We start from the raw sequence: 24,144 nt of genomic DNA on the forward strand, positions 1-24,144 counted from the left end.
AAAGATGGCTGTCGTGAATTTGCTTATTTGGATTGTCGCCCCCCTCAGTGTTTGTTTCCCTTTGTTAACCTGTGTGCTGACCGTATTTCGTAGTCCGTGTTGTGAACTTTTCTATGTGTGTAGTTGTTTGTCATTCAGTGAAATAAAGCTTTGAATGTAACATGGTATTGTTATTATTAAGTACAACAATGGCTAAGACTGATTTTAGGAGTATCTATAGAGATCGGGTCTTAATCAAGGAAATCCTACGCCGAACAGGGAGTCGACCGCTTAATAATGTTTTGACAGAGCGTCGCATGAGGTTTTGCGGGACATGTTCTCCGACAAAATAAATTACGCATAATAAGAGTTGCCATTACGAGGAAAGCGCAAACAGGGACATCCTAGTACAATTTGACGCTACCCTTTCATGGAGGTCCTCAGAGTAGGTGGGAAGAGGCTTCAGACATTGCCAGTGAAAGTTTTTTTGTGCCTCCCAATGCGCCGAACGAAGAATAGCACATAAGGTTTTAGAAATAAAACTTTTTAATAGCAGGATAATGCGCTGTGGATACCTCAGAATATGCATTTTGGTTGCTTTTCACTCCGGAAATAGTGCTTGGCGGCAGGGAGACTACACTGTTTCCACTAACTCCAGGAAGAAACTATTCTAGGATACAACCTATAGTGCATGGCGGCGGGGAGTCTACACTATTTCCACTAACTCCAGGAAGAAACTATTCTAGGGTACAACCTATAGTGCATGGCGGCGGGGAGTCTACACTATTTCCACTAACTCCAGGAAGAAACTATTCTAGGGTACAACCTATAGTGCATGGCGGCAGGGAGACTACACTGTTTCCACTAACTCCAGGAAGAAACTATTCTAGGGTACAACCTATAGTGCATGGCGGCGGGGAGTCTACACTATTTCCACTAACTCCAGGAAGAAACTATTCTAGGGTACAACCTATAGTGCATGGCGGCAGGGAGACTACACTGTTTCCACTAACTCCAGGAAGAAACTATTCTAGGGTACAACCTATAGTGCATGGCGGCGGGGAGTCTACACTATTTCCACTAACTCCAGGAAGAAACTATTCTAGGGTACAACCTATAGTGCATGGCGGCGGGGAGTCTACACTATTTCCACTAACTCCAGGAAGAAACTATTCTAGGGTACAACCTATAGTGCATGGCGGCGGGGAGTCTACACTATTTCCACTAACTCCAAGAAGAACCTATTCTAGGATACAACGTATTCTAGGATACAACATATTCTAGGATACTATAAACGTCTTCCGAAAGAATGAAGGGATTAATTATGTACACACACAACACGCACACACACACATAAGAATTTTTTGCGGGGGGGGGGGAGAGAAAAAATACGCCGAAAATTTCTCAACCAAATTATGATTAAATGTTATCAAAACAATTGTATCTTTATGCATGGCATAAGTTTAATTTTTATATCCTTAAATCTAATACTAAATTTTGGAATTTTTCTGTAAAAAAAAAAATTATCATGGGACGCCAAATTTTTCCATTAACTTTTTGGCCCGCTCTTTAAAAAAAAAAAGGTTTGCCCATCACTGCCTTAAGCGGTGCAGAATAAAAGACAACTTGTTAAAAAATAAATTTAAAAAGAATGGAAGCAAGATAAATAAATAGAAAGAAAACAGGAAGAAAGGAAGAGAGAATACGTTCTAGATAAAGAAAGAGCAAAGAATAGAGGAAATGTAATAGAAGGTGAGACACACAGAGAGCAAGAACAAAAAATATATAGCAGAAAAAAAAAAGTAAAGAAAGAGATAAAGAAAGATAGAAAGAGAAAAACAAAAGATATAATCAAGAAAGAAAGAATAAGAGAAAAAGAAAGAAAGCCAAACAGAAAAAGTAAGAAAGCTAGTAAACATTTGTATTATTTCAGCTTCTCTATATATAGAGAGAACAAGGCCAGGTACGAATTACTAAATACTCTTATTTCGACAGTAACTGTGAGTTATGTCTTGTTTATTTACCATTATTTCTTTCGTGCTTGTATATACAAAAATAATATGTACATAATATACATACATAATATACATACATCTACGTTGAAGTAGAAAGTTGTGTCAATAAGATTTACATTCAGCTTTGTCTTAATTAAAGAAGCCTGTTCAAGTTTGATTTGATTTCGGCATTTAGAAATCAATACGCCTGCACCTGTTTACTCACATCTTTGAGCTCCAACGTAACGCTAGAGCATTAACAGACTTATCAGTTCCTATTTAAGGACATTTCCATTGGAAGCATTGTATAGGTTTTGGAGTACCTAGGCCCATTACCACTCTCCCCAGTGTAGTTAAAGAGAAATGAACCAGTTTAATATATGCGTTTTAAGGCACTTTAGTCTAGAGACGCACTTTCGTTGAAAGACTTAGAACACGACATTTAGTCACGACATTTAGAGACGACATTTAGAGACGACATTTAGTAACAACATTTAGAGATGACATTTAGAGACAGTATTTATTGACAACATTTAGTAACGCCATTTAGAGACGCCATTTAGAGACGACATTTAGTGACGACATTTAGTAACGACATTTAGAGACAGCATTTAGTCACGACATTTAGCCACGACATTTAGAGACGACATTTGGAGACGACATTTAGAGACGACATTTAGAGGCGACATTTAGAGACGACATTTAGAGGCGGCATTTAGTGACGCCATTTAGTGACGACATTTAAAGACGACATTTAGAGACAACATTTAGAGACGACATTTAGAGATGACATTTAGAGACGACATTTAGAGACGACAATTAGTAACGTCGTTTAAAGACGACATTTAGAGACGGCATTTAGTTACGGCATTTAGCCACGACATTTAGCCACGACATTTAGCCACGACATTTAGTAACGCCATTTAGAGACGGCATTTAGTTACGGCATTTAGAGGCGACATTTAGAGACGACATTTAGTGACGACATTTAGAGACGACATTTAGAGATGACATTTAGAGACGACATTTAGAGACGACAATTAGTAACGTCATTTAAAGACGACATTTAGAGACGGCATTTAGTTACGGCATTTAGCCACGACATTTAGCCACGACATTTAGTAACGCCATTTAGAGACGGCATTTAGTTACGACATTTAGTGACGACATTTAGTGACGACATTTAGTGACGACATTTAACCACGACATTTAGAGACGATATTTGGCCACGACATTTAGCCGCGACATTTAGTGACGACATTTAGAGACGACATTTAGTGACGACATTTAGAGACGACATTTAGTGACGACATTTAGTAACGCCATTTAGCCACGACATTTAGCCACGACATTTAGCCACGACATTTAGAGACGATATTTAGTCACGGCATTTAGTCACGGCATTTAGTCACGACATTTAGAGACGACATTTAATTGCTTGTAGCTTGTTTACGATTGTTTTATGCATTTGGTGTTAGGGTTTCAACGTAACAATACTATCTTACGGACAAAGATTCGACTGTATTAAACTTCATTCAAGTATCTAACGCTCTAGACAAAGAATGACATGTTCTCAGGTTGAATCACTTACATTCATAAATCTGTGGCCTACTTGTACTACACGTTCATATTCTGTTTTGACTTTTGGCACAATTTTCATCTTTTGTCGACGTTCTCTGGAAGAATAAGTAGGCCTTAAATTATTTAAATAAGTATGCATCTCTCTCTCTCTCTCTCTCTGTCTCTCTCTCTCTCTCTTTCCCTCTCGTTCTCTCTCTCTCTCTCTCTCTCCTTTCTCTCTCTCTGTCTGTCTGTCTTGTTATTCAGCTATCTATCTACAACTATTCAATTTCTGTTTATCTTCATATTAGTCTATTTCAATTTATCTTTCTATCTATAAATCATAACTATCTCTTTATCTACCCATTCGACTATTTATTGATCTGCATAGCTGCCAATCTGAATGCCACAAGTGTCGACTCCCACAAAACATTTTGTCTGGTGCTCTAATAGAAGGTAGGAGAGTTACAGGTCACCCACATTTAAGGTATACTGATGTATACGCACGTAACATTAAGCTCTTTAAAGTTAACACCAACAGTTAGAAACAAAGGAGACTCTGGATAGATCCAGTTAACGTAAAATAAGGGTCCTGGGTTACAGAATTAGAAATGTAAAAAAGCTTCAACGCCAGGTGATTACAGATGCCCAGCCTGTGTCTGCATCAAGGATTGGCCTCATTAGTCACATGAGAGCAAGGGAAAAGATCGTCTCGCGGGATGTAAACTACAACAGATTTGACTATCTATTAACTAAACTACAACAGATTTCTCTATCTAACTAAACTACAACAGATTTGTCTATCTATTAACTAAACTACAACAGATTTCTCTATCTAACTAAACTACAACAGATTTGTCTATCTATTAACTAAACTACAACAGATTTGACTATCTATTAACTAAACTACAACAGATTTGACTATCTATTAACTAAACTACAACAGATTTGACTATCTATTAACTAAACTACAACAGATTTGTCTATCTATTAACTAAACAACAACAGATTTGCCTATCTATTAACTAAACTACAACAGATTTGACTATCTATTAACTAAACTACAACAGATTTGTCTATCTATTAACTAAACTACAACAGATTTGTCTATCTATTAACTAAACTACAACAGATTTGTCTATCTATTAACTAAACTACAACAGATTTGCCTATCTATTAACTAAACTACAACAGATTTGACTATCTATTAACTAAACTACAACAGATTTGACTATCTATTAACTAAACTACAACAGATTTGACTATCTATTAACTAAACTACAACAGATTTGTCTATCTATTAACTAAACTACAACAGATTTGTCTATCTATTAACTAAACTACAACAGATTTGTCTATCTATTAACTAAACTACAACAGATTTGTCTATCTATTAACTAAACTACAACAGATTTGTCTATCTATTAACTAAACAACAACAGATTTGTCTATCTATTAACTAAACTACAACAGATTTGCCTATCTATTAACTAAACTACAACAGATTTGCCTATCTATTAACTAAACTACAACAGATTTGCCTATCTATTAACTAAACTACAACAGATTTGCCTATCTATTAACTAAACTACAACAGATTTGCCTATCTATTAACTAAACTACAACAGATTTGCCTATCTATTAACTAAACTACAACAGATTTGCCTATCTATTAACTAAACTACAACAGATTTGCCTATCTATTAACTAAACTACAACAGATTTGCCTATCTATTAACTAAACTACAACAGATTTGCCTATCTATTAACTAAACTACAACAGATTTGCCTATCTATTAACTAAACTACAACAGATTTGTCTATCTATTAACTAAACTACAACAGATTTGTCTATCTATTAACTAAACTACAACAGATTTGCCTATCTATTAACTAAACTACAACAGATTTGTCTATCTATTAACTAAACTACAACAGATTTGTCTATCTATTAACTAAACAACAACAGATTTGTCTATCTATTAACTAAACAACAACAGATTTGTCTATCTATTAACTAAACAACAACAGATTTGTCTATCTATTAACTAAACAACAACAGATTTGTCTATCTATTAACTAAACTACAACAGATTTGTCTATCTATTAACTAAACTACAACAGATTTGTCTATCTATTAACTAAACAACAACAGATTTGCCTATCTATTAACTAAACTACAACAGATTTGTCTATCTATTAACTAAACTACAACAGATTTGTCTATCTATTAACTAAACAACAACAGATTTGCCTATCTATTAACTAAACTACAACAGATTTGCCTATCTATTAACTAAACAACAACAGATTTGCCTATCTATTAACTAAACAACAACAGATTTGCCTATCTATTAACTAAACAACAACAGATTTGCCTATCTATTAACTAAACAACAACAGATTTGTCTATCTATTAACTAAACTACAACAGATTTGTCTATCTATTAACTAAACTACAACAGATTTGTCTATCTATTAACTAAACAACAACAGATTTGTCTATCTAACTAAACTACAACAGATTTGTCTATCTAACTAAACTACAACAGATTTGTCTATCTATTAACTAAACTACAACAGATTTGTCTATCTATTAACTAAACTACAACAGATTTGTCTATCTATTAACTAAACTACAACAGATTTGTCTATCTATTAACTAAACAACAACAGATTTGTCTATCTAACTAAACTAGCAAAGATTTGTCTATCTAACTAAACTACAACAGATTTGTCTATCTATTAACTAAACTACAACAGATTTCTCTATCTAACTAAACTACAACAGATTTGTCTATCTATTAACTAAACTACAACAGATTTCTCTATCTAACTAAACTACAACAGATTTGTCTATCTATTAACTAAACTACAACAGATTTGTCTATCTATTAAGTAAACTACAACAGATTTGACTATCTATTAACTAAACTACAACAGATTTGTCTATCTATTAAGTAAACTACAACAGATTTGTCTATCTAACTAAACTACAACAGATTTCTCTATCTAACTAAACTACAACAGATTTGTCTATCTATTAACTAAACTACAACAGATTTCTCTATCTAACTAAACTACAACAGATTTGCCTATCTATTAACTAAACTACAACAGATTTGTCTATCTAACTAAACTACAACAGATTTGTCTATCTATTAACTAAACTACAACAGATTTCTCTATCTAACTAAACTACAACAGATTTGTCTATCTATTAACTAAACTACAACAGATTTGTCTATCTAACTAAACTACAACAGATTTGTCTATCTATTAACTAAACTACAACAGATTTCTCTATCTAACTAAACTACAACAGATTTGCCTATCTATTAACTAAACTACAACAGATTTCTCTATCTAACTAAACTACAACAGATTTGCCTATCTATTAACTAAACTACAACATATTTGCCTATCTATTAAGTAAACTACAACAGATTTGACTATCTATTAACTAAACTACAACAGATTTTCCTATCTATTAACTAAACTACAACAGATTTGCCTATCTATTAACTAAACTACAACAGATTTTCCTATCTATTAACTAAACTACAACAGATTTGCCTATCTATTAACTAAACTACAACAGATTTGCCTATTTATTAACTAAACTACAACAGATTTTCCTATCTATTAACTAAACTACAACAGATTTGCCTATCTATTAACTAAACTACAACAGATTTGACTATCTATTAACTAAACTACAACAGATTTGCCTATCTATTAACTAAACTACAACAGATTTTCCTATCTATTAACTAAACTACAACAGATTTGACTATCTATTAACTAAACTACAACAGATTTGCCTATCTATTAACTAAACTACAACAGATTTGCCTATCTATTAACTAAACTACAACAGATTTGCCTATCTAACTAAACTACAACAGATTTGCCTATCTATTAACTAAACAACAACAGATTTGCCTATCTATTAACTAAACAACAACCGATTTGCCTATCTATTAACCCGAAGAAGGTAAATGTTTGTCTAGAGTGTAGAGTAGTCTAGACTATACATCATTGGACGTCAGGAGAGCCTCTAATGAAGCACCTAAAATCTACTTGTGATTCACGACTTATGAACTCACCTGAGCAGTTTAGTTGGAGGAGACGGTTCTGAAGGTGAGTTAGGTGGTCCCAGTCTTTCTTCCAAGCAATCACGCAGCAACTCCTCCTCGTCGTCGCTATACTGGGAAAACAAGGGCAATTATTTGGCCGGCACAGTATGTGACAAAAAAATGAATCAGTGATGCGTCGTCTTTTAATATTTAAAAAAAAATTAAGAATTAAGTGTAGTTTTTATTTTATTTTATTATTTGTAAGAATTCTTAATTTTTATTTATTTATTATTTTTTTGTTGTAGATAATTAGGTAGTGTTATTTAATGTTCCTTTCATTTTTAAATTTCACAAATATATAGATATATACAGAGAGAGAGAGAGAGAGAGAGAGAAAGTGGGCCAACTGAAAAGGGGTAGATAGATAGATAGATAGATAGATAGATATAAATATACATCAGATATACAGATATATATATACAGGGTATATATAGACAGATAGATAGAAAGATTGATAGATAGATAGATATAGATATAAATATACATGAGATATACAGATATATATATATATACAGGGTATATAAATTCTTTTCAATTTCACTATTAATACTTTTTAAACAATTTGGTTACACCACGTTTATGCTTTAAATAGAAAACATAATAAGAAAATATTTTTTTTAACACCAATCGCGCATGTAGAAGTGAAAGTTGCGCTCATTGTAAGATTTAAAAAGAATTCATTATGGGGACAATTTTGTTAAAATGTCGGCCTAAATGCAAACTTGGAAGTACTCCCCTTCAGACCTTGCGAGCTATGGAACAGTTGATGTAAAGGTTATGGGGCCTGCACAACGACCAATCGCTTTCACTTTCCCCGACTAACAGCAGTTACTCAGGGGCGTCCATAAAATTCCGAAATTAAAAATCTCAGACTGCACCGAGATTCAAACCCAGAACCTTTAGTTCGGAAGCCAAGTGCTTTACCACTTAGCCACTGTGCCCTAAGCAAAAGTATTTTAAGATAAATATTTTAAGTATTTATTTTAAATATAAGTATTTTAAGATAAATCCTTGGTTAGACCACTATTAAAATATACTTCCTCTGGTTTGAGGACCACTCAAAAACTTAAAAGCATAAAGAAACTAAAACAGACGAAAATTGATCCAGTTAAATCAAAATTAACGATTTCATATGCTAAGACAAATTCTTATAAGTGCTTTTTGTTCTTAGAGCTATTAGAGCATGGAATCAGTGCCTAAATCTGAAAGGAAAACCAATGATTAATCTTATCTTATATAAACACGTTAATTTAAAAAAAAATAGATCAAGTAGGGTTCAAGTCTCTTATTAATAACACAAGGATAAGCGTAGAATGTAATTATTTACCTTTTTCGTGAAACGTCTGTAACTTATAAGATAAGATAAATGAACGGGCACAGTGCTAATTGTGTTTTAAAATCTTTTCTTGTATAATACAGACGTTACTTCAAAAAAGAAAATGATTACGTCTAACAAGTCATGCATCTAGTAATGCATATTAACCCATGACTTAAATTCTGCCAAGTCACTGGTTTTCTAGCTAGATCAGGCAACCCATTCCATGCTCTAATAACACTAGGGGAAAAAGGAGCACTTATACTAATTTGTCCTACAATTAAGACTTTTAAATGTTTATAACTCCTCTAAACATTCGCACTTCAAGGTAAATATTAGTCTGAAATGTAACTGTTCGTGGTTAAATGTTATTTAAGTTAATGTTATTTGTTATATTTCATCAAATGTAAAGAATAAAAAACCTGAAGTAGTTGTGCTCTATTTTAAATTGGAACAGTACCAGAAAAAAAAAAAGAAAAAGAGGCGATTGGAGGACAACATAAAAGAATGGAAGGGCCTGCCACTGAAAGAGGTTCTAACAAAAGACAGAGAGGAAAGCAGAAAGGCGGTCGACAGATCTTGCATGGTGCCCCTACGTTCCAACAGACTAAGGGATAGGTCAAAGGTCAACATTGGCAGTTGTTACGTACCAGAAGAAATCCTAGGCTCTTGTCATTGACTTTATCAAAACGTTTCAACATAATGTCAGCTATGTTATCAAGGGATGTAATTTGTTGAAGAAAGGAGTCTTCAGGAAACATGGAAAGGTACCATCCTAAATAAACAAAAAAGTTGATTTCTTAAATTAATTAATGTGTACATATTACATTTATTCTTGGCAGTACTAGAATCATTTATATAAGTGAAAATGTTGAATTAAATAAAATAAAATAAGGGAAGTCCTGACTATTGCAGGAACCATGGACCTTCCGATTGGACAACCCCACCAGCAACGCAGTAAAAGACCAAGTATCTAGATCAGTGATTCTATTTTTCCTTAACAAAACGCTTCACACATTCTGAGTAACTAGAGGAACACTTTGCTTATTTTATTGAGAAATATTTATACACTTGGTGGCCTACTACTTAATTATTCCATTAGTTTTTAATAAGTCAGGCTGTGAATTCTAGACTAAATCTAGACATTCCAAAATACTAGAGATCTAGGTCTTATTCAGACCACGCAGAAGATGTTAAGGTCCTCTGTTTCTTTGGCCAACTGTTAACGAGCAGGGTGTCATGTGGCCAGCATAACGACCAACCGCCTTTACTTTCCCCAACTAAAGTCAGGTACCCATAAGAGTTGGGTGGACTAAAACGACCTAAAAATCCCGAAATATTCACTGAGATTCGAACCCAGGACCTTCAGGTTCGGAAGCCAGGCGCTTAACCACTCGGCCACTAGATAATGGTAATGTAAGTGACACTTTTCTCAGTCACGTCTTGCAGGAGGTGAGTGCTAGAAAGTAACAATCTTAAATTCTGAAGTGGTGTCAAAAGACATTGTTAAGAGATGGCTGCCTGGTCGTGCGATTTGCACGCTCGACTGACGTTCAGATTTATTGGTGGTCCCGGGTTCAAACCCTGCCCGCTCCCATCCCCCGTCGTCCCGGGAGGTTTGGACTAGGAAGTAATTATCTTCAACTCTGAAGGAACATCCGAAACATGTAAAACATAACAAACAAACAAAAAGGGGAGAGTATACATAATTGAAAAAAAATTAATATCTTTGTTTTTTCCCTTCCTATTTAAATTTTAAACCTCATGTTAGGTTAATTAACTATTAATTTAACTTTATCCAAATTTAAAAAAATGAACATATCTGGCTCAGATGGAGAATCAAGGGACAATATAAAATGGAGATTCAAGACGTGGACCACCAAAGTAAAAACACACAAAAACTCTTTATGTTACTGTAACTAATGCTTCTTTATAAATGGGCAGACAGTTTTACATCAAACAATGAAGTGAAACAGATGGCACAATATTTTTACAGTTTAAATTAACCATTGTGATAATTCATGTAAGACATATGTAATGTGAAATCTAGAAATAAAAAAAATGCTGTAATTAATTTATTTGAAATTGTAACTATTTTAATTGTATGCTTTTACTAATAAAAAAAACAAACAACAACAAAAAAAAACAGATTTCAGCGTACATTCCGCTTTCAATAGTTATGATGTTTTGTTAGGTGTAATACACAAATCCCATCTTAGATAATGAAGATAATATAAATATATACACTACTCTAAGAGGATTTCCAGTTTGAAACTATTCACTCACAGACACCTACCATCAAAAGCGTGAATTGGGTAATTGCACAGCACACCTCCATCCACATAGGTGTCCGTCTGGCCGTGATCGCCATGGAATATAGCACTAAAAATACCTTCACAAAGAAAAAGTAGCACTTTAATACATTTTAGCTTTTTGGTCACAAAAGTATTAAAATGAAGCTGCGTCTATTTTTTTTTATTAATTTTTACAACTATTCACTATTTATAGTAACAAACACTGGAGTGTCATTAGTAGGGGAGATAACTCTTTACCATATTTTAAAATCATTTACGCAAATAATTATAGATTTTTTGTCAAAAAAATATTTTTTTTTACAAATGTATTGCTAATTTAGATAAGTTATGTCATACTAACTACTACATTTACACTAAAAAAAAAGGTTTCCTTTTTTTAAAGATGTTTTGTCTAATTAACTAAAAATATAATGTAACGTGACCCATTTTGGGAAAATTGTTTTTAAAGAAAAATGTCCACAATCATTTATGTTCTAGTACTATGGCACATATAAGATTATAAAGTTTGACCAAAAAAAATCACACCCTGTGATATATGATAATGTAAGGTTATCTATTTCTGTGGCACACGATTAACGAGGGTGTCATGTTGCTATCACAACGACCAACCAAAGTTTCTTGTTCCCAATTAAGTCAGGTACAATATATATATACAAAAAGGAAACCCTGCACGGTGTCTTATACGCGTTTTCTATACAGTCGTTCACCCCTGCAACTGTAAAGATTTTATTTTAATCTCAGGTGCCCATATGGTCAGAACTAGAGACATCCTTAAAACCCCGAATTTCAAATCCCACCCTTCATCGGGATACGAACTCGATAGCCCTAGGTTTAGAAGTAGAGCGCCTTATCAGCTAGCCACCACGCCAACCCCCATCCCCGTGATCTAATAATATGTTTACCAGGTATTCCGATAGTCATTCTAAGAGCTTTTCTGATGGGCATGTCAGGTGTGGTTTTGACATGGCAGTACTCTTCCCTCCTTCTGTTGACATTGGTGACGACTATGCACAGCTCAATACCTCTCTCTTTGTACAGCTGTAGGGTAAAGAAACTGTCACTGGTTTATTTTATATGTTATGAATGTGGCTGTGGTTATCAATGTAGGCGTGGTAGTGACATTGGGTTCTTGTTACAAATCACAGAATAATGGAATGACGCTGGGTGTAGCAGACACAATAAGTTTAATATAACACCACATAATGAATACACCATACAATTCGACCCAGGAGTGGTCAGTATTAATCCAACAGTAATATACGACTATCACAACTTAGTACTTATTCTATAACCAACTACTTTAAACATCTAACTCTACTGCTTATATCTTAAGTGACACAATACAAGTGCTTGCTACAAGATCTCTATGTGGACTGACTGCCTTTAACTCTCTGGTTCACCTAAGGTCAAAAGTGTTCACCTTAGTGCAACATGGGTTGTGAATAAGATTCACAATATGGAATTAACATACACAATACAGAATTAGGGTTTCTACTCTATGGCACCAGCTTTAAAGAGACATTACAAGATAGTAGAAATAGTAGACAAAAGAATTATAATGAGAAATAACAATGACGCAAAAGAAAATTCAACAAATGTAAACAAGACGATATCAATACAAGAGTTTAACAATATGATAGATACTTGACAAATACAAACTTAACTAATACAGCTATACGATCAAGTATTTACTTTATCTAAAGAGTCCCTACCAATACCTGGATGCTTACTTGAAAAAAAATATAAATGCTCAGACTCAATAGATAATTAAATTTAGTCCCTAAAGTCAAATGTATATATATAAATACAAATGTAGACAATGAAAAAAATTGTGGTGTAGTTCAAAGAGAACTAATCAATATTCATTAATACTAAGGGTAATTAAAGTTACTTCCCTTAAATATTCACTTGATGCTTGACTTGTACATAAAGTTCCGGTGATGCTCCACATAAATTATGTCCACAGTACAGTTCATAAGTAATCCACTTGCTAAATCCGCAGCACAACGGTACAGTTCATAAGTAATCCACTTGTTAAATCCACAGCACAATGTTACAGTTCATAAGTAATCCACTTGTTAAATCCACAGTACAATGTTACATTTCATAAGTAATCCACTTGTTAAATCCACAGTACAATGTTACAGTTCATAAGTAATCCACTTGTTAAATCCACAGTAGAATAGTACAGTTCATAAGTAATCCACTTGTTAAATCCACAGTACAACGGTACAGTTCATAAGTAATTCACTTGCTAAATCCACAGCACAATGGTACAGTTCATAAATAATCCAATAAATACTTCAGATGTTTGACAGGTAATCCATTTTCATACAGTTGCTGAAACAAATATAAATAACTAAAAATGACCATAAGTAGTGACGACAAGAGAGGTCTAAGAGTGAGAGCGCTCTCTTATTAAATGTGCTGTTAGACAGCGACAATAGGAGTGTGTCATTAGAATTATGACGAGCACTCGATGTAGATGATTCTTGAATATGTCAGCTACTTCGACTGACCATATATCAGCTGTCTTCAAACGATGACTTGAATGACTTGTAGTACTAGATTTTCACCCACATCGGTTGTAGTATCACGGTTGTCTAGTTTCACCCACACAGGTTGTAAGATCAGGTTGTCTCAGCATATCATGTTTGATCTCTTTCGCTTAGGATGTTAAAGTAACTTTGAACAATGCTGTGCTCCTAAAGCTATCTCAACTGGTGTACGAAAAAAATACAACCACATAAATCAGGCTTCCAGATAAATGACACTTAGGACAGTAGTCAACTGGAAAAGTTGAAAATACAGCTCAGACAGGAACAGTTCAAATTGTTCATTTCATCACAGATGAAAAAAATAGCTTGCTAATGGTAACTGTGTCATGGCAGGTCAACATGACATGTAGTAGTGGCTCTAGATACAAGTGTGTAGTCAAAAAATTTAATAAATTCTGGATTAGTTGCAATTCATGTAAAGTTCAATCTTGAAGTACAAGTTAAAATAGTAGGCACAGTTAACTTTCAATTTCAGCTCTGTTTTCTGTTAGAGTTAGAGTGTTAGACTAGCTGAAGATAATAATAATGAATAATGTCACTCTTGGATCACGTGAATCTCACTTGAAAAATTGTGTGCTGGTCTCAATAAATGTAGATCTAGGTCATCTCTATAATGTTGAATGTGTCGCTGAACGACCAAATGAGAAAAATAGTAGAGTCTATAATAATCAGGTTTTAGCTTTCTTGCTCGTTGAGTGGCGTCATGATTTGTGTAAACAAATATTTTTTAGAGTTACTTCTGACACCATTAAATGTCACTGTTTGATTTTATATAGTATGCATGTGGCTGTGGTTATCAATGTAGGCGTGGTAGTGACATTGGGTTCTTGTTACAAATCACAGAATAATGGAATGACGCTGGGTGTAGCAGACACAATAAGTTTAATATAACACCACATAATGAATACACCATACAATTCGACCCAGGAGTGGTCAGTATTAATCCAACAGTAATATACGAATATCACAACTTAGTACTTATTCTATAACCAACTACTTTAAACATCTAACTCTACTGCTTATATCTTAAGTGACACAATACAAGTGCTTGCTACAAGATCTCTATGTGGACTGACTGCCTTTAACTCTCTGGTTCACCTAAGGTCAAAAGTGTTCACCTTAGTGCAACATGGGTTGTGAATAAGATTCACAATATGGAATTAACATACACAATACAGAATTAGGGTTTCTACTCTATGGCACCAACTTTGAGGTGGTGACAGAAACTAAAACTAATTCACTAAAACTAATTCACTAAAACTAATTCACTAAAACTAGTTTACTAAAACTAGTTTACTAAAACTAATTCACTAAAACTAACTAACTAATTAAAACTAACCAAGTCTTACTTACTAAAAATAATTTACTAAGAATAATTCACTAAGACTAATTCACTCAAACTTACTCACTAAAAGTAATTAACTAAGATTTACTCACTAAAATAATTTACTAAAACTAAGTCCATAGAACTAAGACTTATTAACTAAAGACGAATTTACTAAAACTAATTCACCAAGACTAAATCACTGAAACTAAATCACTATGATTAAATCACTAAGACTAGTTCACTAAAACTTACTCACTAAATACTATTTTATATTCACTAAAATAGTGTAATTAATAATTTAATAGATTAATTCGCTTAGACTAATTCACTTAGACTAATTCACTAAATCTAATTGACTAAAACTAATTCACTGAACTCAAAGAAGATCATAGTCATTAGTGTTTGTATTTTCTACTTGTTGCCAACTTTTTCTCTTCTAAGCCGTTAAAGCAACACAGAGTGCTGGTTATGTCGTGTTGCTGTGTAATAGTCACAAAAGGGAAATTAAATTGGGTCATTTAAACAGGTTTTCTTAACATTTTTTCTGCTGGGCTCTTTTGCAGCCATTGCCAGTAAAAAAAGTAAAGTTCCCCTTTCAGACCTTGTGGTCTATAGGCCAGATGATGTAAAGGTCACCTGTTTCTATGGCCTACGGTTAACGAGGGTGTCATGTGGCCAGCACAACCACCAACTTTTCCCCCCAACTAATGTCAGGTACCCATTTTAGAGCATGGTGGACTCAGAGGCGCCCAAAGATCCCGAAATGAAAATCCCAGTCTTCACCGGGATTCGAACCGGGGACCTTCGGTTCGGGAGTCAAGCGCTTTACCGCTCAGCCACCGCGCCTTTATCCTGTGCCAGGGCAAAGCAGAAAAGCTGTTCACTTTTTTAAAGCTGGTTCCTACTACCATAGTGAGTGTTGGCTATGCTGGTTACTAGATTCAAAGAACTATTAATTCTTTCTTTCCTGATCGACGATATCAGCGTTGATGTGACCCCATTAAATAAACTTAACTTTTTTGGGTTCATAAACTTTAATTGGTGTTAAATAAAATTGGCATGCATCTATATCAATTATAACATTTTCTGATTAATATTATTGAAGTTTAACCCTAACAAGTTAGTGAAATACAAATGGTAAAAAATGAATCATTCCTTCTAAACACGAAAAATAATTACGGAGCAATAGAGTTAAATCTGGGCATTCAAAGAAGATATGATTGACATGTCATTACAACAGACAGACACACAGGCAAAGTTTGACTTTATAAGCATCTTATAGTTCGTACGTCTTTAAACGTCATATCCGGATTGCTGTCAGCTGATTTCATTTTGATCTTGTCTCCAAACCATTGGTAGATGACGGTGCCAGGGTTCCAACCGAACGACCGTATTAAATTAGGAATCAGGCTAAGATAGCCCCATGAATTATCTGCAAATCGATGATCACATTCATATATAACATGCCTAGAATTATAAATATGGCGGATTAAATAAGATATTTGTATATTTTTTATAAGAGATTTTTAAGATAAGTACATTGTCAATAGAATAAAATTATTATTATAGCTTTTATATAGCGCTACTTTCATGCTTAGAGCGCTTTGGGTCAATCTCATTTGTGGACCGGTGGGGGGGAGGGGGTATCTAGGAGTTAGTTTTCCGTGCTGCCTTTAGGCGCTCAGTAAACGCAACTCTGCCCGAGTCGGGTGTCGAACCTCGAGCCCCCTTCTAGGTAGCTAAGACAAGCCAAGTTCAAGCGCACTTAGCCTCTCGACCACGCTTCCCAATATTAAAATGTAACAGTCTGAAACAACTTTATAAAATCATTGAATGACATAAAATTATTTTCGAAATTCGGTAATGATCTTTTTAAAGCGAGGGTTGAATTTAACAGACATCTTTGAGCTCCTAGGAAACGAGAGGTATAAATATATTCGACTTCGCTGGAGAAGTTTACATTCTTTCTCAAAAACCGACTTTCAATCCCAGTTTAGCTTTGCATAATTAGCGCAATTCAATAATGCAGACTATTATTTTAATTTGGGGGGCGCGATGGCTTCCGAACCTGGAGTCCTGGTTTCGAATCTCGCTGTAGACTTCATGTCGAGTTTTGGGATTCTTAGGGTGCCCCTGAGTCCACCCAACTCTAATGGGTACCTGGCTTCAGTCAGAGTAAATAGTAAAGTCGGTTGGTGTTGGCCACAGGACACGCTGCTTGTTAACCGTTGGCCAAAGAAACGGATCACCTTAACATCATCTGCCCTATAGATCCCAAGGTCTGAAAGAGGAACTTTACTGCGTTAAGATATCACTACGACGTTACTTACTCATATTATAATTTGATAGATAGAACATAATTATAATATATGTATCCAAACTTTAACCCGGGCATGCTACCCTGCCTCATAGTGGCGCCCGGGTGGAAACGATCGTAGGAGGAAACGATTAGGCTAAAGGGTAGCACAACAAGACTCCCGTGGGGGTGCCTAAGGGGGTGCGAGAGCATCCTCATAGCACTGCGCGGAGTTGTAAAAAAGCTCCCACAACCTTGTCACAATCCAGGCGCTGTTCCTCAAGGGGCCGTTACATAATAAATGCCGCGTCCCGCGTGGTTGAGCCTGGTATAGAAAAGAAAAATGCGCGGGGGTCTTAGTAGATCTATACGCGGCCTCTTGCAGCGAGTCTGACCCACCGACCAGACAAAAAAGTTTACACTGTTTTCAAAACATTTTTTTTTTATGTTTGCAAAAAAAAAAAAAAGAGTAAGGATGTCCTAAAAATACCGAAATTCAAAAATCCAAAAATATTTTTAAAAATAATACCATGTCTTTGGCTCAATTGTAGAATGTGCAACTTTACCCTGTAACCTACAGATCTTAACTCTTTCTCTCCTGATCGACGATACCATCGTTGATTTTGACCTCATAAAATTAAATTAATGTTTACTTTTTTAAACTTGACTTTGAATTATACAAAAAGAACATGTATTCCCCTTTAACTCTATACCAACTAAAACATTTTCTGATGACCAACAACAAAGCTATTGAAGCCCAATCATAACAGGGTAGTGAAATTGTAATGAGCCAAATGAAGAAATCCTTCCGAAACGTGGAAAAATAATTACGGAGAGAAAGAGTTAAATTTCGTGTAGGTGGAGCAGTGAAGGTATGGACTTACAGCGATGACGAGTACCTTGAACGATGAAGTTCTGTTTTAAGGTTTCTGTGATGTATGTTACAGTGGCGTCACTAGGGTGGGTGTCACCCGCACCCTCTAGTAACGCTACTAGTATGTTACATTACAATTGGTAAAAAAAAGACATTACAATTTTAAACGACTACATTACCAAACAAGAGGTCTTTCATGTTTTGATGAAATAACATTTTGACTTCCTGGGATTCATAGCCAAGGGCGAGAAATGTTGCAGTTATTGCCCCTGCACTGGTTCCTGCCAGCCTCTTTATCTGTGACATCACTCCGAACTCTTCTAGACACTATAAAGTTACACATTGGATAAGTTCTTATACATTCAGACATTTTTTCAACGCGAAATGCTCTAATGAAACAAAGCCCCTTCCGCAAGTTCAAATTTTTACGTAAAATAGAAATAATTGCTTTTTTTCATATATTGAAGAGGTATTTTTTTAGCTCCAAACCCCGTTGAATAGGGGGTGGGGGGTTAAACTCAAAAGCCCTTTGGCTGCTCTCGTAGAATTTTGAGTGTGTAATTTCATTTTCTTATATTAAAGATGGGTTTTAACGTAAATTTCGGAGGGGGGGGGGGGTTGAAATCAAAATCTTCCTTAGCTGTGATCTTGGAATTTGGGATTGTCATTTGCATTTTTTTTTTTGTTGCTTTTTTTTATAGAAGAGTGGGATTTAACTGCAAAAACGCCCTGGTAGGGGGTTTCAAACTCAAAACCCCCTTGACTGTGGTTGGGAAAGTGACGGTTTAGTATTAAAATCTCACCTAAAATAAACAAATTCAAAGCAAAAAATCAGACACTAATCAGATTTCATTTCGAGGAGGGGGGGTTGAAACTCCCCCTGGCTACGCCCATGAAATATATATATATATATATATATATATATATAAATACTGCAAAACTTATAACAAAACAAAAATACACACTAACAGCCATATATCTCAATATTGTAATATTTATTGATAAATTGATTAACGCTAGTTTTTATTGTTTTTTTGTATCGATTCATGTTTTCCTAGGAAATAATGAATAATTGTGCAGAGTTCAAACTTGATCCGATAATAGAATGGGGGAGAAATTACGTGACAGTCGGAATGATTTGATATGTGTGACGATGTAATTAAAGGTCTAATTACTCTAAGGCATCCAATGTAAGCCAGTCCCTTGTTTCCGCCGCCTTCGAATATCAGATTTTCATACGGGAAATTGTAGTCTTTAATGTTGACATTTTCTTGCAGGTTTTGTGGAGGTGTTTCTTGTTGGTTTGGGATTTCTGTGGGATCAAAGAAATATTTCACGAAAGCTTGCATTGCTTTGTTAAAAAGAAAAACAAGCAAAACTACAACAACAAAACTTTTTTTTAAAAAAAAAGCTTAAAATTAAGTGTATCAATTAGTTTGGATCAGTCATGTAATTAAATTTGTATTAAGCCTCAGACGACAATCTATAAAAGGAACAAATTCAGCTTATTCTGCCACTTAGAGTCAAGTACTATTTCTTTCCCTTGGAAAGGGGACGAATTCACTTTATACGACCACTTGGCTGGTTGCCTGGCCGAGCGGTTTGCGCGCTGGACTGTCGTTCGGATTTATCGACGGTCGAGGGTTCAAACCCTGCCCGCTCCCATCCCCCGTCGTCCTGCGGGAGGTTTGGACTAGGAAGTAAACTATCTTCAACTCTGAAGGAACATCCGAAACATGTAAAACATTTTACAAACATTTCTGTTAGTACTACTTATTTCCTTTTTTTTTGAGATACAAAACAAAGAAATTTATTACCAATAGTTAATTTACTATTTGTTTTTTTGAGATCGATTCTTGTGTAGTCTGCTAAAAGAAAGAATAGTGAAAAATTTCAGCTTAATTCCGAGATTTGGTGTCTGTGAAATAATGTCTTATGGCCAGGGTTTGTTGCAGCGATCGGACCCCATGATGGCCTGCTAACTATTGTAAAGAAACGCAAGCTTAAACTATATGGCCATACTACAAGATCCACTGGGCTCGCAAAGACCTTCCTTTAGGGAACAGTACCAGGAAAATGAAGAAGAGGCAGACAGAGAAAGCGATGGGAGGACAACATAAAAGAATGGACAGGCCTGCCATTGAAAGAGGTTTTAAACAGGGCAAAAGACAGGGAGGAATGGAGAAAGACGGTCGACAAATGTTGCTTGGTGCCCCAACGGTCCAACAGACTAAGGGATAGGTAAAGATAAAAAGTCGCCATGTTTCGAAGCTGTATGGATGTTAAATGCAGTTAGGGTAATAAGTTTTGCCGGTGTGTACTTCATATAGTTATGAAATTGTACAATGGATTTTCTGAGATGAAAATTATATTTCTTGATGGCTGTATTTGCCAATATATTGTGTATCTAAATTCATGATTAATAAAGTTGCGTCTGCTACTGGGAGACTTGATTGCTGTATTTTAATATGTGTTGTATTGTGCTAATTAGGGTAGACATACGCGACAACAAGTAGTGCCTCCGTTAAAGTGAAGGAAGGCATCTTCAATTATTGCACAGTAGATATTTCAATGTACATGAATTCATGTCACAATAAGCAGTGACACACACACACACATATACTAACTCACACAGATTCACACAAGTGCATACAAATCCACACAAACATAAGTTACTTATTGAGACTATATTATTACTATTAAAAAGTATAGTCTCATTTGGTATACAACGGCCTGCTATAATGCAAGGTCTCTGGGGCTATCAAAGACCTTCCTTCAGAGAACAGTACCAGGAAAAAGAAGAAGAGGCAGAAAGAGTAAGCGATGGGAAGACAACATAAACGAATGGACGGGGCCTGCCAAGTCCAAAAGACAGAGAGGAATGGAAAAAGACGGTCGACAAATCTTGCCTGGCGCCTCAACGGTCCAACAGACTAAGGTGAAGGGGAAGTCACATTTGCAGACGTTCCTTGTTTCTCGTCTGCCAATGATCTCTAGAAACAGCTAGACTCAAGTCGAGTTAAATTTCGAATAAAGTTTCTTAGCCCTTTTCGAGATTCGAACCTGTATTTTGGTAACCAAGCTCACTAGTGGATCTGATGTTATTGCAAGAGTCCACCGTGTCATGGTCTATGATAGCACTTAAAACTCGTTCCTCCAGATCTTGCAGAACCTTTTGTCGTCTGTAATGGAAAGAGACATTTAGTTTCAAGACTAAGTCTATATTCACAACAAACGTTATACTAGTATTAATTAATTTCCAATGACATGAAAGAGTAATTTTTTTAAAGGAGAATAAAAAATTATTATACTAATGTAATTTAACTTTTTTTTTTTTTTTTTCTAGTCAGAAAATACAACTCATGCTGAACTAGTGGAATCAGTCCATGTGGAGTGTCACCAGAGATGGCTGACCGTGTCCTTAAAAATTGCATTCTTTACAAAGAGGCTCGAACAAGACACTGGCCCCAAAACACCCCAATAGAAAGAAAACTATACGGAGAGCTCCCTGATTTGGAAACCACTGCGCAGTTCATCTCATGTATTGGTCTAGTCATCTGAACGCTCCAACATAACAATGAGAACGAAGAAGAAGAAGAAAAACAACTCAAAGTATACACATATCACGAGGGCTCGAAAAGACCTTCCTGCAGGGAAACGTACCAGGCAAAAGAAGAAGCAGACAGAGAAAGCGATGGGAAGACAAAATCCTAGAATGGACGAACCTGTAACTAAAATTCTAGTCAAGGCAAAAGACATGAATGGAGAAAAACGGTCGACAGATCATGTGCGGTGCCCACATGGTCCAACAGTATAAGGGGCAGACGAAAGAGAAAGTCAAGTGCTTCTTCCATGCTATAGCATGCGCAGTGACCTCTGTTCAAATTTCTTTTGTGCTCCTTTAGATATCTGCGTTGAGAATGCGAGCATTTATTTATTAAAGACTAGACCCAAAATAGAACTAAAATTAATGGCATAAGATTTAGTAAGCCAAACAAAATGTGAAATGTAGCAGCAATGCAAAAGTATAAATAACAATGATTTAAACTGTTGGCAATGAGAAAAGGCTTATTGTATTAATGTATACATGTATAGAAGTGTGTAATAATGATTCTTATAAGAATAAAAATATATTACCTCTGTGAAAAAAAAAATTATACAAAGATGGTCGTGGGTGAAATATAGTATACATATGTAAGAACGATTCTCGAATCCATTCTACTAGGGATTTTCCCTTATTGCTCATTGTTTTCTTTTGGTTAAAAAAATGATTTAACAATCCTTCATAATGTCACAGCATTTTTGGAGAGCTGATGTGACATGCGGTAGTCAAGGTCCACTGAGAACACTTCATTTTTATATTTCACGAGAAAATTGTAATCTCGTTTAATACCACGGGCAAGTCTCGTGTTGGATCTGGCCACATGGTCAGATAGTCTGTTGAAGAGGTAATCCTTAAAGAGGATGGAGGTATATGGAGTGTTCATATAAGTAGAAGATCCAGAGCATATGTAATAGTTCAGTCTTTTCATAATTTGGATTAATAACTTGTGAAATATTATTCACTGTGCCTTTAACTCTTTCTCTCCGTAATTATTTACCACATTCTGGTGGAATAAACGCTTGCATCGTCAGTTAGGAGAGAAAGAGTTAAGGCTGGATTGTGTATCATTGTTTTATATCAATAAATGTACATCGTCTGCTAACCATTGAGTTGATTAAGGAATTTCAATGTCTGTTGTGCTACTCTAGTTTAGAAATCCACGACAACAGAAGTGCAATACTTCAATAGAAGAGAAGACCTGTTTAGTTAATATACAGCAGACACTTTAATAAGCACCAGGAGAGGTGTTACACTTAAGAACACAAAATAGTAATTTTTTTTAAAATATAGCCAGCTATTCGATAGACCTAATTATAAGGCAATTTTAAGGTATTTAATTTTTAAGACATTATTAAAGTATTTTTTTTAATGTTGCTACCATCCCCCACCCCTCCGTTTTCTAGATATTGATTTTGTGAATTGAAACTATTACAAATTGAAAAGAAAAAAAAAACTATGAAAGATTGTCAGAAAATCCAAGACTTACAACTCCCTGGCTCTTGTCTTGGAGTCTGTTGAAGAACTACTTTGTGCCATACCCATGGTCGCGTCTTCACCTGCAAGTTCAAGAACAAAGCACAGAATAAAAATCTACGTTGGGTGATATTAATTACAACAGAGATGAGTTCAAACCTGAATCTGGGCACGTCATTTTCAGCTCCTCTTTCAAGGTTGAAGATGAACACAATCTTAGTTAAGGTGAATCGGAAGATGGCTATGAAGTCCAGTACTTGTTTTGAAAAGTCGAATGCACCAAAATATGATTTCACTTTAATACTTTGATTTATTTTAATGATGAATGTGACACAGAATCTATAAATCTCGAATGCACTTTCAATATTAAACCAATCGACCTCATTCACCAATCATAAACAAACGACATTTAGTCACGTGATAATATTGATACAACAACGGAAAAAACTGTCACGTGGTAGTTATTGTGTATTACAATTAGATTGTAATTTGTATAGAAGAGATAGAGAATCGCGTGGCTAAATGTTTGTTTACGATTGGTGAATAAGGTCCATTGATTTTTATGGGATTAAAGGCAATTTAAATTTTGGTCCCGACTGGGGACAAATCACTTGGGTCTAGATCTATAGACTAGATTTAGGAAATATTTATTTATTCTAATTAATTATGATTTATTTATTAAAAAAAAAAATTAAAATGGAAACTTTGAT

At 35.0% G+C, this 24,144-nt stretch overlaps 1 protein-coding gene across 1 annotated transcript in view; it reads right to left on the reverse strand.

Annotated features, from left to right (window-relative positions):
• LOC106076448 (uncharacterized) overlaps positions 1-23,513 on the reverse strand; it is a 39,580-nt gene extending 16,067 nt beyond the window's left edge. Inside the window, exons 1-10 of the mRNA XM_056008889.1 lie at positions 23,448-23,513; positions 21,421-21,539; positions 19,533-19,669; positions 18,537-18,684; positions 16,477-16,619; positions 12,205-12,340; positions 11,284-11,379; positions 9,638-9,762; positions 7,643-7,743; positions 3,565-3,649 (exon numbers count right to left, since the gene is read on the reverse strand). Coding sequence (XP_055864864.1) covers positions 3,565-3,649; positions 7,643-7,743; positions 9,638-9,762; positions 11,284-11,379; positions 12,205-12,340; positions 16,477-16,619; positions 18,537-18,684; positions 19,533-19,669; positions 21,421-21,539; positions 23,448-23,503 — 1,146 coding nt within the window. The 5' untranslated portion in view covers positions 23,504-23,513. The remainder of the gene's footprint in view (positions 1-3,564; positions 3,650-7,642; positions 7,744-9,637; positions 9,763-11,283; positions 11,380-12,204; positions 12,341-16,476; positions 16,620-18,536; positions 18,685-19,532; positions 19,670-21,420; positions 21,540-23,447) is intronic.
• Positions 23,514-24,144: the final 631 nt, after the last annotated feature.

This window comes from Biomphalaria glabrata, chromosome 13, assembly GCF_947242115.1.
Source record: "Biomphalaria glabrata chromosome 13, xgBioGlab47.1, whole genome shotgun sequence".
NCBI classification, from domain to species: Eukaryota; Metazoa; Mollusca; class Gastropoda; family Planorbidae; genus Biomphalaria; species Biomphalaria glabrata.